The following is a 26345-nucleotide window of genomic DNA, read 5'->3' as shown; positions in this document are numbered from 1 at the left end:
GGTTTTAATTTAAGTGTCACTTAATTTAGTCGTTACTCATACCTCTGACAAGATTTCTTTTTTGTTTCTCCTGGAAGCAAACACCAAACTGTTCCTGGAACATTGCCATGCACAAATTGGTTCGCCTTAGTTATTACACTTTGCAGTGTATCCGATGAAGCGCTTTGAAACACCCTCCCGACGTGAAAGGTGTCATATCAAAAGCAAGGATTACTAATATTATTATTACTATAAATCATGCTTTGCGTTTGCAAAATATAACAGAATCTGGAAGCCATCATCTGGGTAATAAAGAGAGATACATAAATCACTCATAAGCCAATCTTTAAGCTTTACTTCTCTCTTCGGGATAATATTGTTTAATCGTTTAACACTTAGCTTTTCCCCAAGCAATATAAAGATCTCCATATGGATCCTTTTACACAGTGGGTCGGAGACGTGAGTGATTCTTGCTATAAGGAGCTCTTACGCTGGTGTTTGCTGTTGAAGGCACCAAAAATACCAAGCGAGACACAGGCTGTGAGAGGGATTAACGTGTAAGTGGGAGATTGTTAGTGAGGATTGGCAGAAGGGATGAAGTGGAGCCTGAGAGAAACTGGGGGACAGATTGGGGAGTGAAGATGTTTCACGTAGGGAAAGAAATATTGCAAGGAGACACAGTACTGTATCCCTACAACTCTCTCCCGAAGTCTCTCCACATTGACCACTCCCTCTCTGCTTTCAATTCCTATTTAACAACCACCCCTGCACCCTGTTATTGCCTCACGTGAAATGCTTAGAGACATCTTCTTACATGAGAGACCCTGTAAAAGTGCACGTTCTTGTAGGATGTCATCATGATAGCATGAACTGCTTTGGCCGGGAGGCTATTCCATATATAGTCCATTCTGCAGTTGGTGGGAGTGGGAGACGCACGTTTCTTTCCACAATTGGCTTGCTTTGCAGCTTCGCGCTCTGAATCCCAAATCTGTCCGCAGCTGAACTCGGCAAGTAAATTACACCCACCGGATCAGACTGATCCATTCATTCAGTTCCCAGCTTAAGTAGGTTTGTGAGTTATAAACCATGGTTTCCAAACACTCCTTCTGACGTTCACAATTTGGAGAAGGACATTGATACAATCCCATAAAATATCCCCAATCAGATCCCAAATGCAATGTTATACAGACAGCTCCATAACGCTCCAATTTATACTGCACCTCTTCTTTCAATATTGGACACGACATTCACTGATGTCGAATACTCAGGCAGGTTTTTAACGGAGCTACTCAAACATTAATCAGCCTCTATTTTAGTTCCTTATCGATACAGTCACTGCAGCTTACAGTAATTCCTCTGCAGTGCTTTGAGATGTTTCGACAATGTGATGAGTTGCTGTGTTTAAATGTAAGGATTATTAGTTTCCTTTCCGATTTATTCTGGTTCAACCAAAGTTGCCACGCCACGCAAGCACAAGTTGTTTCGTTCTTGTCGTTGTGATCGCTGCTGTCGCTCACTGAGAAAGATAGCATGGATTCTTCTGAGAGGAGAAATAAAAGGGAAATAAATCCACGGGGTGGTTAAAGATTCATTACTAATTTCACAAACGATTATTTGGAGTCCTCTGATCAAAGGCGAGTGCCCGACTTCAGAAAAAAAATGTCATGACCGCAGTGCACTTGAGAATAGATGTTTTCTATAATGAGGTTGCTTTCTGCACACATTTCTCGACTGCCTGCTAACCATATTACCTAATTAGCCCGGCTTTTAACATAGAGCTTCCTGTTTGTGGGCTATTGAAGCCTTTTTTTGAAAAGAACCAAGCATTCTGTGGATATTACTTTGGCCTGAATTTCTATACCCGGTTATATCCAGTCATCGTACTTAATAATAATCATGTTAAATCTTAGATTTGATACAGTGCCCTTCAGGTCAAGAGGACATCTCAAAGCGCAGTGGCTGTGTATATTGTAGGTGAACGCAGCAGCCAATCTGCACACAGCAACGTACCCAAAACAGCCATCAAGCAAAAGATAGCGTCTCAGCTTAGTGTCATCTTTTGAGTTCCAACCACAACCTTTGACTCAGAGCTGAGAGTGCAACCAACTGAGGCAGAAAAAATCCTATGGCAAAGTGGTCTGGTATATCGTTTGACCCTCGTGTCTTAATATTTGGGATTTAAGATTAAATTCAACAATTTGCCTATTGTTGAACTCTCTGCAAATCTGATTTAAATTGAGTCAATCGAGACCCGGGTGGAATTTCTCTCTAACAGTGGGTTCTGTACCGTGGTGTTATGGTTAGGACCAGAGATCAGTGGTGCTCGGCAGACCAGGGTGGTAAAGTGGAGATGTTGGGATGGATGGCGTTTGCCTACAAAATACACAGTCACTACACTTCACGGTAACATCCTGGGAAGTGCTTTGAAGAGTCCTTCCAACAATGTATGGAATGTAAGGATTATTATTATTAATAATACAATTGTATAGCGCCTTTTAAGTCGGGAGGACATCCCAAGTCGCTGGACAGTCAGGAATTTGGCCCTGAGCAGGGGAAGGGGCTGGGGTAAGGGAGGGTGGAGGGTGGAGGGCAGGGAGGGTAGGAGGGCAGCTGAAGGCATGGTCCTTGATTACCTTTGGTCTTTGGACTTTCTCTCTTGTGACTGAACAGTGCCTAATCGTGATGGATGTCACTGGAGTCTGTCCGTGCTTGGCCATATTGAGAAGTATCTGCCCACGTGTCTCTTCCAGATCAATGAATTACAGACTCACACGATGGTGGGAAATCCGATATTCCTTGGGAGATTGTGCCAACGAGCAGAGCATTATAGTGGGGCAAGAGTGATCGAACCTGGGCAGGAACAGACAAGCACAGAGGTGCTTTGTATTGTGTGCTGCACCACACGACTGAAAGATACTCCAACATGCTTAAGAATGATGTTTCAATTTAGTGGTTTGTTAATGTGATTAAAGGGATTATATCGCTCACCTGCATTTGATGAGACATCACTTAACATTTGTTGCTTTGTCCCCTTTCCCCCGCAATGTTCTGCAACCTGAGGCTGATATATTTTCCACTGACAGAAATCAATTTTTTTTTTAACGGTCACTATATAAATGCAAGTTACTTCTGCTGCTGCTGTTGTTGTTGTTGTGCGGTCAAAGGCGAGCAAGGACAGGAGGAGGAGTTTCTAAAAGGTGCGCTTATAGTAAGAGTGGCTCACCAATAAGCATCCGCATTACAGAGTGAAGCAAGACAAAACGGCCGACTTCCAACTTGTCAAGGCCGCGCTCTTGCACTTCCTGCGCACGTCACACTTCTTGCGCGCGTCACACTACCTGCGCACGTCACACTACCTGCGCACGTCACACTACCTGCGCACGTCACACTACCTGCGCACGTCACACTACCTGCGCACGTCACACTACCTGCGCGCGTCACACTTCCTGCGCACGTCACACTACCTGCGCACGTCACACTACCTGCGCACGTCACACTACCTGCGCACGTCACACTACCTGCGCGCGTCACACTTCCTGCGCGCGTCACACTACCTGCGCACGTCACACTTCCTGCGCACGTCACACTACCTGCCCATGTCGCATCTGGTTCCTTGAAAAGTTAAGGCTTCAAAAGCTAAGACTGAATTCGAACAATTTGCTGTACTGGCAATATACCGAGTAGTAAACTTACGGAACAGGCTCCCTCGGGAGACGGTGGAAGCAGAAAATGTCATTTGTTTCAAGCGCAAATTAGATAGATTTCTGCTGGAAAATAATATCTCGGGATACAGTATATAGTTTGGGACATGGATGTCAAGCGATTGCCAAAATGGTGGAAGGCGAACTAGATGGACCTTGGTTTTCTTTCGTCCAACAAACTTTGCGTTCTTATTGTGGACTCTCTAAAAAAATCACCATAGGAATAGGAGCTGAAATCCGAAGAGGTTTTGCCCCCAGTTTTCTGAGGAATAACCTCCAATCTTCTGCAAGCTGAGGCTGACAGATGAGCACAGCTCAGTCAGGCTGTGTTCCTTTCGTGGAAGGTGTTACCATGGACTCTATCTGAACCACATCATCTCCTGGGAAAAGTTTCCTACTCGGCCCCAAAGGTAAAATCTCCAGCCTCTCTCTCCACCATCCACATCCTCTGTTATTTATCCTTGACCAGGTGTTTTCCTGAACATATTTCCACGACTCCAGCAATCCAACCTTCTCCATTGGGATCACCGCGACATTTGATTTTTTTTAAAACCGAGGTTTGATGAAAACTTTTCCCCCCGTGCAGGTGCCTTCAGAATCCATCCACACTTTCTCGAGCGTAAAGTGCGCTTATTACAGTCAAAAATGCCCGTGGGTTTTGACCATTGATGCTGAGAAGATATCTCCAACCGAGATAATAATCCTTGCATTCGTTTTAGAGTCTTATCACGTCTTCGAGACGCCTCAAAGCGCTTCACAGGATATACCGTAAGGTGAATTGACTGTATGTTTTGTGGGCGAAATGCGGCAGCCAACAGCGCACAGCAGCGTCCCCCACAAACAGACATGGATTGAGTGACCAAATTATTATCATAGATAAGCGCACATTATTGAATCCTCTACATTTAGCGCTAAACATCTCGCTCTGCCTCTCAGTGTTTTGAAGACATCTGCCCTCAATCTTTCCCATTAATAATGAAGGCTGACTAGGGACACTCAATGCCTTATGAATTTCAGATTGACTTGCAAATTGGATGGAAGCTTTGCTAGAACACACTGACCAAACCAGAACGGAACTGAGCCAAAGTATCACAGGAATTGCCAGTCAGTTCCCTGGAAGGACGTCTGTGGCAATGTCAGAATTTCACAATATTAATAATAATAATAATAATAATCACACATAATCTCTATTGAATGGTTCACCTCCTTCGACAGCATCGATAACGATTCGAACGTTAAAAAAACACACCCCCCACAAGTTCACGACTAACCTTTCGCGACGCGGAAACTTTTTTCAAAGCAGCACAAGTAGCTGTGCGATCAGCGATTTGATTTACCGATTTGATTTACACAGAGCGCGGAGGTGTTCAAAAACACCACCAGCCAAGACTCAAGACAACAACAAAAAAACAGGAGCTGCTCAAACATTTCAGCAGTCGTGTACGCATTGCGTTTCTACTGTTCAAAGTGAGCAAGTTCACAAAATGTTCCTGTGATCATCTTCCCTTTCGTGTCGCTACTGCACTGGGAGAGTACGGTGGTTCTGCCTCACGGGGGGACTCTAAGCAGATGCTTTGGGCAGATTCATTTTGTGCGCAATGCTGTATAAACGGCCGCAGATCTGTGCGTTGTTCGGTGACACTTCACGGCAGTCACGTATCACCTTCAAAGCCCTCTATGGCTTCGCTCCTCCCTAACTCTGTGACCTCCTAACCCATTAGCAACCTGTCCGCTCCCTCCGCTCAGTGGGCTCCGGCCTGCTTCACATCCCCCGCCTTGACCCGCTCCACCATTGGCGGGTGGGCCATCAGCTTCTCTGCCCCTACCCTCTGGCTCGCTCTGGAAGACCATTCTGTTTAGTCCCGAGCTGCTGTCCTTTCCATACTCGCCTTTATGTGCCCAGAACCCAAAGATCTGTCTTTTTCTTGGCAGTAAAATGGCAATTGCGTACAACTGAGTGTTCAGCAGACGCGAGAACACAAAAATGCAGTCACTACGCATTACACCGAATGTCCTGTGAAGCGCTTTGAGGCATCTTCCCGGCGTGAAAAACGAGACATCAAATGCAAGGAACGTTATTATAATGTAGCGTAAAATAACTCGAGCCGACCGAACAAAATCTTTCGACTCAACTCAGCGAGTTCAAAGATTCTGGTGACAGCTGGAAATAAATCACGGCTGATCTGTACCTCAAGTCCCATTACCCTTCCTTGCCCCGAAATAATCGTGGCATTGCTGTACGCAAATCGATACAGCGCCTTATCGCGTCGTCGAGACGTCTCAAAGGGCTTCACAGGATTTGACTGTGACGTGCTGTGGCTGTGTATTTGTGGGCAAACCTGAAGGTTTCCTTTAAAATGATTCCCGCGAATTCTCACTCATCCAGGCAACTGGATTCCAGCTACGCACGGATCCTAAGGCAATGTGTTAGTTCATTGCTTGGTGCTTTTATCGATTCCCCTCTGAATATAAATGTTTCCTGCCGCTGTTATTAAATTACTGGTTCGCAAATCGCTCTTGTCCTGACAGGGAACATTGTCGCAGGCTATGCTTCACAGCGCAGTATGGGTCAGTAAGTCGGCAGTCGAGGCTGACACTCCAATGCAGTGATGGGGTTGCTCTGCATTGTCAGAGGCGCCGTCCTTTGGATAAGACAATAAACCCAGGTCCCGCTGCCTGTTAAGGTGGACATCAACGATCCCGTGGCACTCTATAAAGAGAGAAGGGAGCTTCTCTCCCGGTGTCGTGCCCAACAGTAAGCGAGAGGAACGAGGGGAGAAGTGAACCTGGATTATGCCACCAGCAGTCAGATTTATTTTAGCTTCTGAGTTAGGAAGAAAAAAACAACACACGCGAAAAAAAAAGGGAATTCTAAAAAGAATGCTTCCTACTTCTAATTGCGGGAAATTGGTAGATGGGAGGCGAGGAGTGGGGGGTGGGGGGAGCGGGGGCGAGCGCGGGGGAATGAATTACATTACAAAGTCAGGAAATTAGAGAGAGAGAGAGAGAGAGAGAGAGGAGAGAAAGTTTCCGAGCCAGGAGAAGGGCAAGAGATCCAAGAAAAACAGAACCACAAATCGACAGCGCGGACCTTAGCCGAGCCTGGCAGAGCTCGCTGGGGGGAAGGACCCGGGAAGTGAGAGCTGCAACCAGAGACATGAAAGGCAGGGCCAGGGGACATCAAAGCGGAGAGCCGGTTAATCCAGCCGGAGTGGGAGGAAGAACCAGGAAATAGGAGGAAAAGCTCTCAGAATCAGAAGCTGCAAACCCGACAGACGGCACTTTAAATTCCGTGACCGTGTAATTGGGATAAAAGGAGATACGTTGAGAGCTGCAGACGTTTAATCAGAGCTTGTTTTTCTGTTGAGTTTCGACTCGCAGCATTGCAGCTCGGAAACCAACCCCCACCCTACCCTCCCCCCACCCGTCCCCTCGCGCCCCCCCCACCCACACACAACACCCACTCCCGAAACAAAACCCCTCAGATTCGAAGACTGCAGACAGAGAAACGTCACCGCTTGAAAGTGATTTATTTACATCACACGCGACGTTGGAAACGCGAACGTTCAGTGTCGCGTTTCGAGCGGAGACCCGAGCCGAGGGGAGCGAGCTGGGACCCTCTTCGCTGCTCCAAGAGGAGCAGAGGAGAGGCGATGTGGTTGAGGTTCTCGTGAAATAACAACGACTCGTGTTTGCACAGCCTCCCTTCACGCTGGGGGAGAGGGTGAGAGGGAGGTGACCGAAAGCGCGATCAAAAAAGGAAGGTCTTTAGGCAGGATTTGAAGGTGGGGGAGGGAGGGAGGGAGGGAGGGGGCGAGGCGGAAGGATCGAGGGAGAGAGTTCCAGAGTTTGGGGGCTGAAGGCACGGCCGCCGATGGTGAGAGGCCGACTGCAATAATTGGGAAATCGGGACAGATGAAGCTCGCGTGTGACAGCGTGCGACAACCGATTTAGTCCACACCGCGAGGCCAAAGGCCAGGTGTCTCGTCAGCGAATCTTTCCCTTACGTTCAGCCCCGTCAATCTCACCTGAGCCCAATGAACAGCAGCAGCAGCAGCAGAACGCAACAGGCCGTGCTGTACGAGAGACGCCTTACCTCGTACGATTAAGTCTCCTCCGGCTGAGGCTCTGTTCACAGTCGTGTGCACCATGCACACATATCGGCCCGCGTGCTTCAGCTGAATGTTTCTGATCATCAGGTCACCGCTCGAGCCCTGCAGAGAGGAAGAAAGTCAGAGAGAGAGAGAGCGTGAGAGAGAGAGCATGGCGTGGAGGAACAGGGATGTGAAACCGTGCGACATTTACTGATCTGTTCGATGTGATAGACGGGTTTCGAGTTGTGGAGGGCGATTTCAGGACCGACTGCAAAACGCGATATAAAAAACCTCCACTGCTAATTGCTTCGCACCTTGCAATTGACCTCCTCTCTGAGCTCTGTTTGCAGTCACCCTTTCTGAGGGCAGCTGAGAAGCCGCCACAAAGATTTGGCTCCTTTGCTCTCAAAGGCCTCATCGCCACGATCTGCTCCATTAATGCCGTGAGGTGAGATGTTAAGCCAAGCTTGCACCCTTCTGACATTTAGGTTACTCAAGCGCCTGAAATTGTCTAACACTGGACGCGTGCAAACCTGGCACTTTCCCCTAGAACACAGTCAGTCACTACGCTTTACAGGGAATCCTGCGAAGCGCTTTGAGACATCCTCCCGACGTGAGAGGTGCTGCATGAAAAAGATTCCTGGCTTTCTCTTCGTCCGCTCCGCTCTTGTTAAGGTTTTACAGATGCTGTAATAATAGCGCTTACATTTGGTAACATCGGGAGGATATACAGTGAAGAGCAGCGTATTCTGGGGGTGAGCACGGCAGACAATTTGCACAGAGAAATCTCCCACAAACAGCAGTGAAGCGAATGGCCGCATTCTCATTTGGGGGATCGTCCTTCAGGGCGCTGGGAGAGAGAGAGAAATGCCCTTTTCTTTTCGAATAGCACCGTAGGATTTTTATCGTTCACCTGAACAGGCGAAGACAGGTTTGACGTCTCGTCCGCAGGTTCTTTTATTAAGTTTATTATTAAATGGGTGGGTTTATATTCCAGGCCTAAAGTGTTTCCCTCTTAGCCAGGATCAGGATGGAAAGAGAACGCTGCTGGGGCGTAACGTGAGATATTCCCAAACAGGATTGGCCGTGATGCGCTGTGGCTGTGAAATTCCATTGCAAACTCCCACCGAGTACAGGTTGCAACGGACAGAATAAAGACGGACTGCAAAAAGTCACAGATCAGGACTCTCTGATATGGTCCTCGCTTTGCAACAAAAATAATAATAAATTGGTCACTTCAATCCAGGACTGTTTGCGGGGACACTGCTGTGCGCAATCAGCTGCCGCGTTTCGCCCACAAAATATACGGTCAATTCACTTTACAGTACATTCTCTGAAGCGCTTTGAGACGTCTCAAAAAAGTGATAAGGCGCTGTATCAAATGCAAGGCTTATTATTATTATAACAAGCCCCCCTCCCTTTCCTCTCCCACCCCCCCCCCCCACAACCCCCAAGCAAAACAAATGTGATGAGCAATGTTCCTGTCATGTCTGATCATCTTGTGGGAATAATAAGGAATTCTTCAAAGATCTCAGTTGGGGCCCAAAAGGAAATCTAATTTCCAAGCGTAGAATCAATAACTCTGCAGTCAGCTTGCGTCGCTCCCCAGATATGAACAATTTCACAAATAACATTGAAGGTGTGCAGGTGCTTTTAAATGATTACAGAGGTGTCAGTACTTCCTGATTCACGGAGCGTGTGATAAAAGCTGCAACTCCACTGGTGAGGAGAGTGTATTTTTTGTTAATTCTGCTACTTGAAATAGGGAAAATCTCCTGACTGGAATCCCTCTGACAATACGGCGTGTAAGGCTTGAAGCCAAACAACCTTGTTACAGCACTTCGATTAAAGATATGAAAATCTAAGGGAGAGAGCGAAAACGATAGAGAGAGACACACACACACACATACACACATACGCAAACATGCACACACAAGACATGAGCCATTGGAATATTACACACTCCCTTCTCTGGAAGTCTCGTCTATTTAACATTCGTCAAGCATTGCCTTCCGATTTATATAGGTCGTCGAGGCACGAAACCGAGTTGCTGTTCTATACTCCGCAGCGTTTAATCTAATGCGTTACAATCCTAAAGGAGACACCAGCGTTAAGACATCCATTTTAGATGTTAAATTGAGTTTGATTGTTCCCCTCCTTGCTTGTGACCTACAAAAACTATGTTCGCCTCATAACTTGCTTCTCCTCCTCACCTCATCACTGTACATAGCACGCAGCTAGAGATCGGTACGGTGGCATTCAGCAGCAGTGTGAGAGGGCGCGAATTGTGCTACTGTAATAATCTCGCCATTTGATCACATCTCAAAGCGCTTCGCAGGCTTTTTGCTAGAGAGTGTGGTGACTGTGTGTTTGCGGGCAAGTGCGGCAGCTAATTTGCGCACAGCAATGTCCCGTAAACAGCCTTGACGTGAACGACCAATTTGTATTTGTGGGGTTTGTTGGCCATCGCACCGGGAGAGAGAAACTCCCTTCTCTTGTCGAATAGCGCCGCGGGACCTTTAACATCCGCCTGAACCGGCACAGACGGGACCTCGGTTTAACGTCTCATCCGAATCGTCTCGCGCAGAGCGCAGTGCGAGCCTTTGCTTGACTCTGCGTTCACGTCGCCACTCGCTCCGGGATTTACCGACTGCAAACAAAAGACTGGGAGAGACTAATGGGAGATCACAGTGGATCAGCGGGGGACGATCTGTCCACCTCGCAATCAGCGCACGCACGCACACGGTTCTTCTCCAGGGCCAGCCAAGTGTTAAACCTTCCATTTGATTTGAAACATTTCCATCTGAGCCCCAAGTGCAAGTGTTTCGTCGACGCTGTGGCTTAGTTCTTGGAATAGACCAATTCCCGGGCAGAGTTGAATATGTGAGGAGGAGGGGGGAATGAGTGAATGGGGGGCTGGTGCTGGGCGGTGGTTGGGATGGGGTGGGGGGCGCGAAGTTAATCCGCAGTCGGCTCAGCCGATGGGGCCGGGGACAGCAGAGAAATCAAAGTGTGTCAGTAGTTGGCGGAGTTGAAAGTCAAGCAAGGGAGAGAGGGTGAAAGTGATTGCAAGGGCAGTCGAAGAGGTACGATCTAAACTCATTTGATTTCTGCTAAAAAGTAGTAAAATCGTTTTCCCATATAGGTAGATAACTAAGCCTAAAATTAAACTGAGGCGCTAACACACACATACACACACACGCACACACACTCAACCCTCGGCTGGAAACCAAATTAATCTGGGATAACAGATCCATGAACATGCCTGACGAGAATGTAATTCAGTCAAGCGGTTCTGATGATACAAGCCACGCGAGAGAGAGAGAGAGAGAGAGAGAGAGAAAGTAGTCTGTGTGGTTTACGAATCTCTGCAGAGCTCGGTTATTGCCAGCTATCTGTTATTTTTCCACGTACACAAATATACGTGTGTGTCTGTGTAGTCTATTTAAATTTACGGGCGGTGGGGGGGTGGGGGGGGGGTTGAGAAGGGAAAGAATGTCAAGTTATCATTCTGCAGCAGACTCAGCGAGCTTGCTGGAGGCAGAGTTATGTGGATGATAGGATAATGGGTTTGTTAGCTGTGCAGAGGGCTGAAAATTAATGGAGATACAGTAATGATGGCTTTTCCTCGCAGAGTACACGGTGGGGGGGAACTGACTGGCACATTACAGGGTATAATGATAGGATATAAATGCTCAGACGTTTTATTTCACACAAAGGGGGCTGTATAAATGCGAGTTATTATCATTAAACCATTGAAAGGGCATGCTATCATTTTGTGATGATAATAATAATAATAATAAATTGCACTCCCCTCGCTCAGCGAACACTGGCCTAAGAATGGCTTAGAGTGGGCTTTAAGCTATTCTATCTCCTCTCTCTGGAACTGCATCCATGAATCTCTCCAGTTCTCTCTCTCTCTTCCTCCACTTATACACCCCTTCCCAACCCTTTCAGCTCCCACCCCGAGTTCAGATGCCCAACCGACGAGTGTTAAGCACTTTCGAGACGTTCTCCCGGTGTGAAAAGCGCTATTTGAGTGTGAATGCTATTGAATCCCTTCTTAAAAAATAATTTGGTCACTCATTCCACGACTGTCTGTGGGACAGTACTGTGAAGCTCTTTGAGACGTCCCAACAACGTGATAAGTCGCTGTATCGAATGAAGGGACTGTTATAATAATAATTTGGGAGTTTGGTCAAAATGGTCTCACAATGACCAAGGTTGAGGCCAGGTGGGATTCCCCGACCAGTTTTGTTCTGTTCAAAGCTCCTAGAACGCCAGTGGATTTGGAGGACTGAGAGGACAAGTTGCCAGTAGGCCCCAAAGGTACTCTCGCAGACTGGAGGGGGGTGTGTGTCTGATTGTAAGTGCTCCGGGATGCTACCCTTCGTTGTTGCTGTCGTTGTTGTTGCAGCTTATCTGGTATCGCCCGGGATAACTGGCTCCAACTCAGTGAAGAAACAGGAGATTGATGTAAAGAGGAATTCTTTTTTATATACTGTCTTGATCTGATACAAAACTACTTAAGATCACACAGATAAATCACTCGAAACATCTCGTCGACTCCTGAGGTAAAACAGTACGAAGAGGTGAACTGTATAAACTAAACGCTTCCCAATCGCATCAGTAGAGCAAGTGGTAACTTGCGTTTTTACAGCGCCCTTCACATCACATAGCGTAGTGTAGCATCTCGGAGCACTTCACAGGGATGTGGTTGGACACTGAGCAAAGGAGAAGGGGCGAGAGGTGAGGTGGGGGGGTGGGGGGGTGGGGTGGGGTGGGGTAGTGTGGGTGGGTGGGGAGAGAAGGCTGTAAGTGTGTTCAAAGGGGTAAGATTTCAGGCGAGACGTAAAGGCAGAAAGAGAGGAGTGAGACGGAGTCTTAGCGGTAGAGAGTTCCAGAGGAGATGGGCCTTAAGGTACTGAAAGGGACATAGGAGATTATTAGTCCTCATCTGACGTGGTGCGGTTTTCCTCAGATTTTAATGATAAAGTGATCTTTCTTTCCACGGTTCTCTCTTCAGGAATGTTTTGTGCCGGATGCTTCAGTGTAAAAGCAAAGCCGGTCTGGTTCAACGCAAGCCGATGGCATGAGGAAGTGTCACAGTGACACCTCGTGGATATTTCATGGCATCACCCGACTCACTGACAAAGAAACAGCCGAGTGATACTTTTGAACCAGCTATTTTGAGCTGTGTTTCTACGTCACCTATATCACAGCCATTGGTTTGGTGACGATTTGTTGTCAAGTGTGCAGTACAATCGAAGACGTGATAAGACGCTATATCAAATGCAAAGATTGTTATGATGATTTTTATTACCAACTGGGCTAAGGCGGCAAAAATCTTACTGATTTTTCAAAAATAAAGTGTCATTTAATGTTCCGCTGTTTAAACTACAGTCACTACACTTTACAAATAAATCCTAGGATGTGCTTTGTGACACCTCCTGACGGGAAAGGCTTCCTTTTTTTTTATTATTGATGAACACCTCAGAATGCCTGCCTTAGACCTGAGCAAATTATCATCAATTATTTATTATTATTATTATTATTAAGTGTGGTGACTGTGTATTCAGCGGCTTTGTGCTCAATACTGCAATCCAGAAAGTAATAATAATAATAAAATCCTTGTATTTGATACAGCGCCTTATCACATCTTTGGAAGTCTCAAAGCTCTTCACAAGAATAAAGTGTATTGACTATATTTTGTAGGAGAAACACGGTAGCCAATTACACGCAGCGGTGTCCCGCAAACAGTCGTGGATTGAGTGACCGATTATTATTATCTTTTAAATGTGGGGGGAGATTATCACCCCCAGAAACCCTCTCTCCACTCAATTGCAGCTCTATGTTGTAGGTAGTCAACACGTTTAAGAAGAAACCTGTTGAGTACGTGAGGGATAAGGGAATAGATCATTATGGGGAGAGGGTATAAGGAGTGGTGGAGACTTGTGTGCAGTATAAACACTGGCACGGACCAGTTGGACTGATGGCCTGTAACATTTTGTGTAACTTTACGTCATCTCCATTTGTCAGCCCTCTGGTTAAACACGCAACCAATCCCACACCTGTACACGTCGTCTACTCCCTCCACACGCTTCGTATTCCTCAACAGGATCATACGAAGATCTCCATTCTTCACACCTCGCCTTCACAGTCCGTGACTTTGACCCCAGTAATGACGTGGGAAGCACTTTAGATTCTCAACCGTGGCGACTGACTGCTCTTCTGCTCTTCTACGTTTCTGGCAATATTTTTGGCCCTTTCGTTGCACGAATTGCCCGACATTTCTTTTAAACGGTTTCGTCAAGGGAGCCAGCTAACCGTAATCTACTCGCTTTCCGCGCTCCACGCCTGATGCAACAGCCTCGAAACACATCCAACAGGTGTGTCAGCCATCTCTAGCCATCTTCACGTGCACGCTAACTCTCATTTAATGCAGACAAGTTGGAATAAGGCTCTTAAATTATAATTTGCAATGGTCTGCTGTCCTTTCTCCATAGTCCTCGGTGTTTCCCTTCTGTCGCCTTTCACGTTCAACTTTCTCTTTGTATTCTCCGCTTTCCGTTCCTAAGGCTCATCCTCCACCCGCGTGACAGGTACCATTGAGATGGTCTGGTGGCTTGAAAGTGCCTCTTTGTCTAATTACACTGCACAATCCTCCTTGGGTTAGTTAACCGCCTTTAGCTCGCTCGCTTGCTGCTCCTCTCTGAGAAAAGGTCGGCTTCCAATCTGTCGCATTCAGCTGCTCCACCTCTCCGAAAGTTTTCCTTTCGACAGGGCGGATTTTTGCACAGCGGGCGATGCTGCACAGAACCAGGCCGTTTGGCCCAACAAGTCCATGCTGTGGTTTATTCTCCACACAAGCCTCCATCCTTCCTACTCCCCTCTCCCGTTCCCTTCTCCCTCGTGTAGTCATCAAGCTTCCTCATCAATACAATGATGCTTTTGCTTCAACCACAGTGTTGTGAGGTTTCACATTCTCACCACATGTGTGAAGAAGCTCCTCCAAAACTCCCTATTGGATGGAACTATTGATTGACACCCTCTGGTTTTGGCCTCACCAACGAGCAGAAAGTGTGTATGAATTTACCAATGCCTTCCATCATCTCAAATGTAATATTAATAATCCTTGTTTGATATAGCATCTTATCCTGCCATTGAGTTGTCTCAGAGCGCTGTAAAATGAATTATAATAATAATAATCCTTGCATTTGATTTAGCGCTTTTCACGTCTTCCAGACGCCCCAAAGCGCTTCACAGAAAATACTGTAAAGTGAATTGACTGTATATTTGTGGGCGAAAGCGGCAGCCAATTGCGCACAGCAGCGTCCCCACAAACAGTCGTTGATTGAAAATGACCAATTTATTATTGGTTTTGGAGGGATTATTATGAGGCTCTGTGTGGAGTAAGGAAACTTGCCCAAGGTTTCGCCCTCTGCCTGGAATTGAACTCAGGTCTCTCGCTTGCAAAGCGAGTGCTCTAACCAACAACAAACCAACAACAACAAACCAACAACCAACAACAACACAACAACAAAAACTATGTGAAATACATTCAAACGTATTATGATTAATAACATGTTGGAATGTATTTCACAGATCCACAGCAGGAATAACCCTTGCGTTTGATAAAGTGCCCGCAAGCCTCGAAAAGTCTCAAACGTTTCACAGGGAAATTGTCATCAAGGGCAGTGACTGTGTAATTGTGGATGAACGCAGCCGCCAACGTGTGCACAGAAAAGGTCCCTCAACCAGCCACAAAGTGAATGGCTGATTTACCTTATGCAAGTTTCCTTACTCCACCCACCTCTGTTTACCTGTGAGTAAGTAGGAACCTGCTTACTTTACCTGTTCTGCAAGTAGGAACGCAGTTGTTAAGTCAATTGGCGGGTTGCTTTTCCAGGGGGGGGGTAATAACCCCTTTAACAAAAAGTAATTTGGTCACTCAATCCACGACCGTTTGTGGGGACGCTGCTGTGCGCAATTGGCTGCCGCGTTTCGCCCACAAAATATACAGTCACTTTGCTTTACAGTCTATCGCGTGAAGCGCTTTGAGACGTCGCGAAGACGTGATAAGGCGCTGTATCAAACTCTTGGATTATGATTATTGCAGGGGCGGGGAAGGGAGTGGGGGGAGGTTGTGTAGAGGACCACTGGCTGAGTGTGTGGTCTGGGACGAGGAAAAAGGACCGGCCGAGATCAGGGTTAACACGAGAGGAGAAAGAAGCAAAACGGGAGTAACACAATTGCTGATCAAAATGATTGCTGGAGAGAAGTGGCACTTTAAACCTCTTCTGCTTTGACACATTAAAATGGAACGTTTGCTGAAGTGAATTTAATACGATCCCGTTCTATTTTTGTGCTGCTATCAATCACCATATCATTACGCTCCACATGAGGGATTAGCTATATTATCTGCTTTATGTAAGAGCTGGGCACGGACGAGCACATTCAGGGTGCTGCTTCCTACACATTCCCCGTCAGCCTGGCTCACTCGCTCGTACTCTCGCCTCCTAGTCACAAAGGCAGTGAGTTCCAAACCCCGCGTCGGGACTTTTGAGCTCACGCAGTAGAAAGGTGGTGCTGTATTGTCGAAGATGCCATTAGTTCGCATGAGACTTTATACCGAGGTCCTGTCTGTCTGCCTGTTCAGGTGGACGTTAAAGAGGTGCTATTTGAAAAGAGAAAGCAGTTTGCCTCGGTTAACGATCCCCAGGTAAGATAACTTCACCGCTGTTTGTGGGACATTGCTGTGGCCAAATTCTCTTTGGACCACAATTGTGTCTACAAAATAGTTACTACATTCCGCAGTGAAGAGCTTTGAGATGTTCTCTCAATGCAAATGGTGCTGCGTCAAATGAAAGAATTATTATGATTGATTCGCTTAAGAGCTCACTTGAAGTTGCTGACACAATCACCCCGCCCTTCGTACCGTCTACCTGGATTATCCACACCACACGTTCACTGTGCGGTCTGTCTGCTCACCTTCCCTCTCCTCTCCCGAGCTCAAGTTGTGCCACTTTGCTCTACATTTCGATGCTTTTGTTTTGCTCGAAGGCAGAATTACTCAAGAGCATTTGACACCGGTGATCTATGGAGCACAAGATGACCTTCTCTCTGCCAAACTTACTCAGATCAATACGTTAGGATGCGTTGTGACAGTAGAACAAGTTTAGAGTTGTAAAGGAAAGGGCAATTTCAGGACAGACCCCAGGAAGATTTTCTTTTAAGCAGAGGGTAATCAACAACTGGAACAAGGTTGCCAGGAAAGGTGGTAGAGACTGGGACACTGCGTTCATTTTAAAAGGCAGCTTGATGTTGTGATGGGGAAGAGATTAGATTGGATGGACCGAGCAATAGAACAAACCGCATCTGTCCACAAAGTCGGTAACATGAGCCGGAGAACTTTGTTCATAATAAGAATAATATTAATAATAATCCTTGCATTTGATCTAGTGCCTTATCTCGCTGTTGAGACATCAGAAAGCACTTCACGGAATATACTCTAAAGTGAATCGACTCTATAGTTTGTGGGTGAAAACCTTCTTTCATCAATAATCTTTGAAAATGTAGAATTTGTTTTCAATAGGATTAGATACAAGCTCGCTTCATCAGAGTCGTTTGTTCAGCAGAACGCTGCTTTGTTAACTGAGACTCACTTGCTGGATGACATATGCCATCAGGTGGCACTCTTTAACTAACAAAAACAGAAGGCAGGAACAGAGATTGGGGAAAAAGATTGGTTATTCTGGTCTGTTCTCTGAATAATCACCGAGCGTGTGTTTTTTCCCTGCATTTATTGTCACTGACTGCTGCTTACAGGAAAAGTATGCCAAAAGCTTTCGATTGAAATAAAACACTTGCTTCCTTTTTTTTAAAGAAAAACGGTATCTGGGGCAGTTTTTGCAAACAGTCAAGTTGTGGTTTGTTTTGTAGAATTCCCAAAATCGGGAAAATGACCCGATGAGGAGCTTCATCAAATGCAAGAATTATTATTATTATTATTATTATTATTGATATTAATTAGGCACCAAGCTCTCAAAGAACTAGTTTTCTCTAAATACATGTCTGCCTTTTAAGCTATTCTCTTAGAATAGGGTTAATAATGCACTTCTTTATGCTCAGGTTTATTTTCACTCTGTGAGATGCTCGACTTCTATTAAGTAGTTGGATAAATCACTGTCCCTGTGTCTAGTGTTTGTGTCTGTTTGCTAATGAGAAGCCAGATCAGCACTCTGACCTGACTGAAGTATCACTACATTTTTCTCCCTGATCATTTCCTGGCTCACCTTTCTGGCTCATTTGAATGGGAGGATTTAAGGTCCAGTAGATAATAATAATAATAATAATAATAATAATAATAATAATGCTTGCATTTGATATAGTACTTTATCACCTCTTCGAGATGTCTCAAAGCGTAATCACATAGATAACAAGAAACAAGATCGAATCTGCTCCTCAGTTGATCATTAAGACTGTCAAAGAGAGTCAATATTTGACTGGATTTGCATTGTACTGTGGTAAGAAGAGGCTATCTTTGGGTTCTGCAATGTAACAAACTACATCAGGGCAGATTAGCATTGCCCAAGCCAGCTCTGCATGAGACGCCGTCCGGCGTGGGGAGTGCTATATAAATCTCAAGCTGTTGTTGTTGTTGTTGTTGTATATCCCACATTTATCATGGATAATTACATGCTAATGATCTGCAGGGCTCATTCAGATCTTCCCTGCACATTTTCTCACACTGGCTTCAGTCCAAAGTGATAGATAGACAGATGAGAGAGGCAAAACTAGCTTGTAGGAAACGGATAGATATTAACCTCTTTATAGAAGTACAGAATATAGAAGTGGAGTCCCGTAGCTTGGCGGTTAGAGCACTCGTCTCGCAAGCGAGAGGACCTGGGTTCGATTCCCGGGCAGGGCGAAACCTTAGGAAACTTTCCTTGCTCCACACACCTCTGTTTGCCTAGCAGTAAGTAGGAACCTGGTTGTTAGTCGAATGGCGGATCACCTTCCGGGGGTAATAATCCCTTAAAAAAATAATTTGGTCACTCAATCCACGGCAGTTTGTGGGACCCTGATATGCTCAATTGTGCACAGCAGATCAGTCACCGGGGGATGGGGTTTGATCGTGCCTTTAAGCGGTCTGGGATGCTATATAAATGCAAGTTGTTCTTGTTATACAGCACCATTCACGTAGGGCGGCATCTCAAAGCGCTTCACAAATACAGAGTTGGACACAGGACAGTTGCAGTTTGGCAGAGGGCTACCCTAACACTTACAATTTAATCTTTGATGAAACTCAACGGCACTGCCTTGCAGGACTCGCCTGAGTTACAAGTATAAACGAGAGAGGCCTTAGGTTAAATTTACAATCCAGGGTGCTTAGCCTAAGCTAACATCTAAAGATTTCCGATATCCTGCAGAATTTGTTTTTTTTTTCTGTTGAAATGCTGGTTTGAGAGAGAAGACTGAGCCAGGGCTTTCGCTGGATAAATAACACGTATTGTCCTCTGGGTGCGGGTATCATGAGAGGGGAATACTTTGAGCTGTGTCGGGGTGTACAAACATTTTTTTTCACCAACGACATATGATTGCGTGCTTTGTGTTAAACACGTGGCTCGATCTCCAAAGCGCTCGTTCTCTTGTGACAATTCAATTCAAAACGCTTGACAAACGACGAAGATAGCGGCATCAACTGACGAGGAAATCCTGAGGACAACACTAAACGGCTTTGACAGATCCCGAGCCGTGCGTGCAGACTGCACGGGCCTGGCCTCGTAGGCACGGCCGGCATTAAACGCCCAAGACGCGAAGCCTTCTGCAACGACCCGTAAAATTAAATGCTATTAAAGCGACTGGGGCCATTGATTGTGGGCTTCAAGTAGTAAACCTCCACGATGTGCATAATGTGCAAACGCAATGGCATCTCAGCTGACAGATAGTGCCTGCGGTTTATTAACACCTGAGCAAGCAGAGCATATTGTCGTTGTTTAAGTGCCTTGCCACCAGCAGCCTTGAGACTGCCTACTATTAACAGTCAGGCACAAAGCCTCCGAGAGCTGGTGTATCGTTCCGTGATGGTGCAACTGGGAGAGCGGAAGGGAAGCAGGCAAACTGACATAAAGTTAATTAAGGCGCGATAAATGAAAAATGTAAATCTATTTCTGCGCGTGTTAATGAGAACATTCGGATTATCGAGTCCCAACTGGGCCATCGAACAGTGCGTGCTTGTTGCCCACGTGACTGTTTGCTCAGTAATGAAGCAGCGCATTGTCAGGACAGGCGGTAATTCAGGTCTAGTAGCGGGCAACTCGAGAGAATGGAATTAAAAAAAACATCTAACTGCCTGCACTCCCCCTCCCACCCCGACATTGCCAGAGATTCAGACGTCAGCACAAAGTGAACTAACTGGGCTTGTGCAATATGTCCTACTGTTGGAAGTGCAGACAGGAGGACAATAAACCTGCCGCGATGAGTTAGGAGAAGGAAAATTCAAACAACACCAGATGTGACACCTACCTAACAAAAGCCCCGTAGCTCTACAATTAAGAGACAATTTCATAGGCAAATATTTGCGCGTGAAACATCTGATGCTTTTGGATATTTGTGTTCTGAAAATATTTCGTGTTTTGCTGGGTTTTTAGGTGGGATACTTCAGGTGACAGCCAGGCTCAACCCTAGCACTCTCGCCTCCGAGTTCGAAGGTTCAAGCCCTCAAGTCGGAGCTTCGAACTCATGTAGTCAAAGAGAAGGGACTTTCTCTCTCTCCTGATGTCCAGGACACTGGTAGAGAGAGAGTCCCTTCTCTTTTCCGCCCCCCCAGATAAAAGGGTGTTGTTCATTTCAGGACTAGCTGGGACGCTGCTGTGCGCAATGCTGTAAATCCTGCGAAGCGGTTTCAGACGTCCTCCTGACGTGACGAGTACTATATCAAATTCAAGGACACTTTTGTTATTACTGCTGTCTGACAGAGCGTCAAAAACAGAACACAATACTCCAGCTGTGGCCTAGGCAACACTTTGCACAGGTGCAGTTTATAGATCACCTGAGTTCTCCAGTATCTCCAGTATCTTCTCTTGCCAGCTGAGCCCCATTGATTAAGCTACATCCCTGTATCTCATTCCCAGTTGTCTGTTATTCTCTATTAATATCCTCTCGGCCGGACTGTGCTGCAAACAAACAACCCCCAGGCTTACTTAGTTGATGATATTCCTCGGTTACTGACCCAGCTGGAGCAATTCCGGGCCACGCAGAAATGACTCTTTATTTTTTAATCTTACACAACAACACGACAGAGCAGCAGTACCCTTTCAGCTAATGATATGATTTGGATTCACAGTCCCCAGCGGACATGCACAGATTGTAATTTGGTTCATTTTGAGAGACGGTGCGTGGAGCGTTTGTGTCGAGTTGAGGCTCGATGGAAAATGTGACGCTTTTCCCCGCCGACTACCCCCCCACCCCCGCATTTAACCCCTTACAGCCCAAGGTGTTGCCCATGAAAAGTTTCCAATGGAACATAAGAGCTTAAGAATGTGTCCCAAAGGAGACCATTCAGTTGGCCTTCCCCCGTGCTGGCAGTCGCTTGCACATCTAACGAGATGGATTTCTGTTTCCGAACAGAAATCTATCTTGTTTGTTCCTTGAAAGAATCAACACTTGCTGTTTCCACCGTCTCCGCAGGGAGCCCCTGTTCCGTACGTTTACGACTCGCTCGCCGAAGGAGTGTTTCCGCAGATTTGTTCTGAATTTATCTCAACGCAACAGCGGCTGTGAGAAACGGCGCAGCGCCTTTCAGTCACTGTTAAGAAGCACTTTAAGCTGGGTGGACATTTCAACATCAACGGACATGTTTAGCTCCATCTCAGACACCTCACCTCCAAACAGCGGTACCTGAGATGTCTTAATCCGTTCAGCTGTGCAGAGCTCGGTCTGGCTCAGTGGTAGCATTCTCGCCTCTGAGTCAGAAGGTTGTGGGTTCAAACTCCCTGTCGGGACTTGAACTCACAGAGTCTAAGTTGACAGTCCAATGCAGGGCTGGGAGGGTGTAATATTGACGGAGGTGACATCCTTCGGATGAGACGTTAAACTGGGGTTCCGTCTGCCTCCTCGGGTGAATGTTAAAGGTCCCATGGCTCTATTCAAACAGAGAAGGGAGTTTTTCTCTCCTGGTGTCCTGGCTGACAAGCCCCCCACGTAAAATTGGCCACTCAATCCATGGCTATTTATGGGATTTTGCTGTCTGCAAATGTGCTGCCGCACTTGCCTACAAATACACAGTCGCTACACTTCACGGTAATCACTGTGAAGTGCTTTCAGACGTCCTTCCGCCACGATAAGGCGCTATTCCAGTTGTAAGGATTATTATTATAACACCGTTCGTTTGTTTGTGATTATATATACACTAGTTACAGTGAGCAGTTGATATTAATGAGCAGTGAGCTTCAAAACTCCTCGAAGTCTTTGCGTGTCTTGCAGTGAGCATATCAGCGAGCTCGGTCTGATAATTGCAGCTCCTGACATGTACATCCACTGTAAGCTTGCAACTTGATTTATATTATTACCGAATGCAATTTAATCATATTGTTAGGTCTTTTGTCTTGAAAACACCAGTGAGGCTTCTTTGTTCCAGGAAAACCGACGTCTCCAAACTCTGTAATCATCTCGTTCCCTCGATACCGTTAACGCACACAATCTGATTCAACATTCTATCAGCCTTTGCTAATTAATAAACTAATTCAAACTAATTCAAATCCAATTGTGTTTGTCACAATCATTGCAGTTTTATGCACAAAAAAACACCCCAAAAGGTGTTGACGTTCATCTAATTTGAATCTTATCAACTCCGCAATCACATCAAGTCATTTCGATTTAAACTGCAGTGGGTAATAGGTCCATTTCTGAGGGGACTGCACTGGGGAAATGTGTCAACAGCTACTAAGAATCTTGTTTATATAAATGTCCCCTCTTCCCCAACCCCATACTCCCTCCCCCCCCCCCACCTCCGTTGTGTTCTGCTCTTTGGCCGGCTGCAAATCATTTTCTCTGCAGGGTTTCTTTTCCTCTAAAAGCAACCGACGGGTGTCCATTAAGGCTTAGGCAATGAAAAACATGTCCATCCACCAGTAGAAATAACAGGAAGCATGCCTTTTTTTTCTGCTAATGTGTTGCCACCCGTTTCACCTATGGTTTGGGTGAAGAAGACCCTTCGGTCCACTTGATCTCGTCTGCCCAAACTATCTGAGCTGCTGTTTCCCACCATCGCAGCATTGAGCTGTTTCTTAAATAGGATCCTTCCCACAACCACCCTTCCTGGTAACCTGGTTCCAGTTGTTAATAATAATAATAATAATTAAAATCCTTGCATTTGATGTAGCGCCTTATCACGTCTTTGAGACAAGTTGCACGTCTCAAAGTGCTTCACAGCATACACTATCAAGTGAATTGACTGTGTATTAATGTAAAAAAGAAGCTTCCTGATGTTTCTCCCGAAACTTCCCGATCTTGCCCAACACAAGATCGGGGGGCAATCCGTTCGGATAAAAAAAAAACCTCCCAGAGCACATAAAACGGCACATGAAATTCCCCCGTCACTCACCCCTCCGACCTTCTCAAAGTGATCCCCGTCCCTCTTGAAGTCGATGACTTGGCCGTTGAAGGACCACGAAAACTCGAGGTTCAGCGATGGGTCGTGCGAGACTTGGCACGGCAGGATGGTGCTCTCGCCTACCGTCACGTCCATGTCTGACGGCGGGATGGTGATTATCGTCGCATCTGTTGGGGATTGAAAAACGAGATAAGCCATTAGCTGAGCGGGCCTTGAAGTTCTTGCATTTATACAGCGCCCCGGAGCCCGTACCAGTGGCGGAGTTTGACCCTGAGCCGGGGGAGAGAGAGATGGGGGAGGTGACCATAAGCACGATCAAAATGGAAGGTCCTTAGGAGGGATTTGAAAGTGCAGAGGGAGAGGGGTGAGGCAAAGGGATTGAGGGAGAGAGTTCCAGAGCTTCGGGGCACAGTGATTGAAAGCACGGCTTGGAACAGGTTAGACGAGTGGTGGCCTAATTGGAGTTGAGGTACAGATCAGCCATGGTCGAACAGAATGGCGGAACAGGCTAGAGGGGCTGAATAGCCTACTCCTGTTCCTTTGTTCCTAATGTCCGACCTGTGGCCCACGGGCCAGAAATGGCCCAGGGGTCTGTCAAGAAGCACCCCATCCCCCCCCACCTTCAATCAAGAACATTTATTTTGTTGGCCACCCATAAAGGTTGGTCTCCACTGGGTATTGTTAAAATTGCCAACTTTTGCCTTTCCCACCAGAAAAGTTTCTCTCCTTCCCTTCCCCTCTTTTCCTCTTTCTAATTCTTGCTCAGGTACTCTCCTCACCAAGGGATACAGCCCCCACATCCCCATTCCCCCCCACCCCCCTCCACACACACACATCTGGAAAGTTAGCGCTTACAAGATACTTGATCACAGAAGCATCGCCTACAAGATGCACAGTCACTACACTACACTACACAGCCAATCCCGTGAAGCGCTCTGAGACCTCCTCACAAGGTGAAAGGCATTGTATCAAAGTAAATTTTTTTTTAAAACAAAGTCAACTCTGATTTTAAGCTTGTACGACGATGTGCACTTTTCCGGGCAGGTCTTCAGCCCCTCTGCCCCCACCCTCCGGAACTCCATCCCACAGCCCATCTGCCTCACCCCCTCCCTCGCCTCCTTCAAAACCCTTCTCAAGACCCTCCTCTTCGACCGTGCCTTTGGTCACCAGTCTGTGTGCAGAACCCAATCAAGAAAGGATTTTTTTTTAAAAACTTAAGAAAAAGCCCAGGGATTGTTCAGCAAGTGACGGCTATTAAACAGCTTAGCGATAATTCTCTGCATCCCGAAGCGTTGGATATCGCTTACTAAATAGCCGGTCGGTCAGATTCCACTCCGCTTAAATATCCTATTTCCCAATGTCTGCTCGCACTGTTGTGTCAGATCAGTAAACGGTTTGATTAAAGCCCAGCGTCGATGAGTCTGCCACCAGACAAAGTGCTTCAAAGTGCTGTCTAATTATCCGAGCTGAGGGGTGTGAGCCGAGGGGGTGTTGGGGAAAGAAAAGACAACCAAAAGTGCAGTCAATTAGGTGATCTCTTTCATTTGAGATTTCCAACACACTCAATGACGAGAGCTACTTTTGCCCCTTTGTGGGCTTTTTTGGCTCCGGGCACCTTAACTGTTGCATGTGCCTGCAAACGCACAGTCACTACACATGGCAGCTATCACCTAGGAAGAGCCTCGTTACTTTACGCTAGATTCTGCGAAGGGTTTTGAGACGTCCTCCTGATGTGAAAGGCGCTGGATCAAAGGATAACGTAAAAACCGCTTTAGGAAACTGGATTTTAAATAGAAATACCAGCGCGAGTGTCATATCCTGGCTCCTATCTTGGAGGATAAGCCTTCAGTTAACATGGCTCCACTTTCTGAAACACCCGACCCCTCTCAGGCCCTCTCCTCTGTCTTTAGAATCTGCTCAAAAACATCCCTCTCCGCCTGGTGTCCTGCACTGTTGGACTATATGCAATCGCAACAAATATTGCTGTTGTTTGCTTACCGTCCTCACTCAATGGCTATTTAACTGAATGACTGACAATACACCACACTCTGCTTAGTCGTATGGGATTTTGATTAGGCCGAGATTATTTTATTCATTCCAAATGTCATGAATATGAATTTTCTGGTCTGCGGAAAACATTCCATTCAAAGACTAAAACAAACAACAGAATAAAGGCGCAGCAGTGGGACGCATTAAAAGATGACTTTCCCTCCTTTTTTTCCCCTCAAAGAATTTCGAATAAGTGTGCGTTCATAGCCCACCGCGTACATTAACAAGAGCAAGTCGGCATCTCAGTCTGTGCGCGTGAGTCAATTTCCATACACGGAATAACTGGGAAAACCTCCTTTGTCCCTGAATGTCACCGAATCATTTCACAACAAAAGGAGCTGTGGGATTCTCGCAACAACAACAACGTGCATTTATATAGTGCCCCTCACGACCCCACTCTGTTGTAAACTGGAGGATCTTTCTATCTCTCTATCTCAAAAGTCTTTATGTCTTTCCAATGCAATCTGATGCTAAATAATACAGTACTCGTTCACACAGACCTGAAGCAATAAACGTGTGTCAGCACAATTTTATCCTTGCCTGACAGGGAGACTGTTTCTACTTCTAAAAAGCTTGAGCTAAAACCTGTAAGATATTGTAGAAAGCCGTCTCCTAAAGATGAGCAAATCTTCAATCGTTGAAATACGATTCCCAAGGCGAAGACAGCTTCTCTTCGTTTTCTAGGTTTCTTTTAGAAAATAATATCTTGGGATACAGTATATGAGTAATTTCAGACACGTGGTACGCTTGGAAGAACCAGGCCACTTTGGGTCTATGTTTCCGAAAGCTTTCCACTGTGATGGTCGACTAATCCATACAGAATTAATTACTATCGACATCTCCATTATTGTAACATGCGACTACCAGGATGGTAGACGGTGAACTGGATGGACCTTGGTCTTTTTT

General features: G+C 46.2%; 1 protein-coding gene across 1 annotated transcript in view; it reads right to left on the bottom strand.

The window, feature by feature from the left end:
* cntn4 (contactin 4) overlaps window positions 1-26345 on the bottom strand; it is a 267986-nt gene that overhangs the window by 30666 nt on the left and 210975 nt on the right. Inside the window, exons 13-14 of the mRNA XM_042339601.1 lie at window positions 23382-23557; window positions 7777-7894 (exon numbers count right to left, since the gene is read on the bottom strand). Of these exons, the coding sequence (XP_042195535.1) occupies window positions 7777-7894; window positions 23382-23557 (294 nt within the window). The remainder of the gene's footprint in view (window positions 1-7776; window positions 7895-23381; window positions 23558-26345) is intronic.

Source organism: Callorhinchus milii, unplaced genomic scaffold, assembly GCF_018977255.1.
Source record: "Callorhinchus milii isolate IMCB2004 unplaced genomic scaffold, IMCB_Cmil_1.0 Scaffold12, whole genome shotgun sequence".
Lineage (NCBI taxonomy): Eukaryota > Metazoa > Chordata > Chondrichthyes > Chimaeriformes > Callorhinchidae > Callorhinchus > Callorhinchus milii.
The sequence above is the reverse complement of the archived record's forward strand: the minus strand, read 5'-3'. Positions and strand labels throughout refer to the sequence as shown.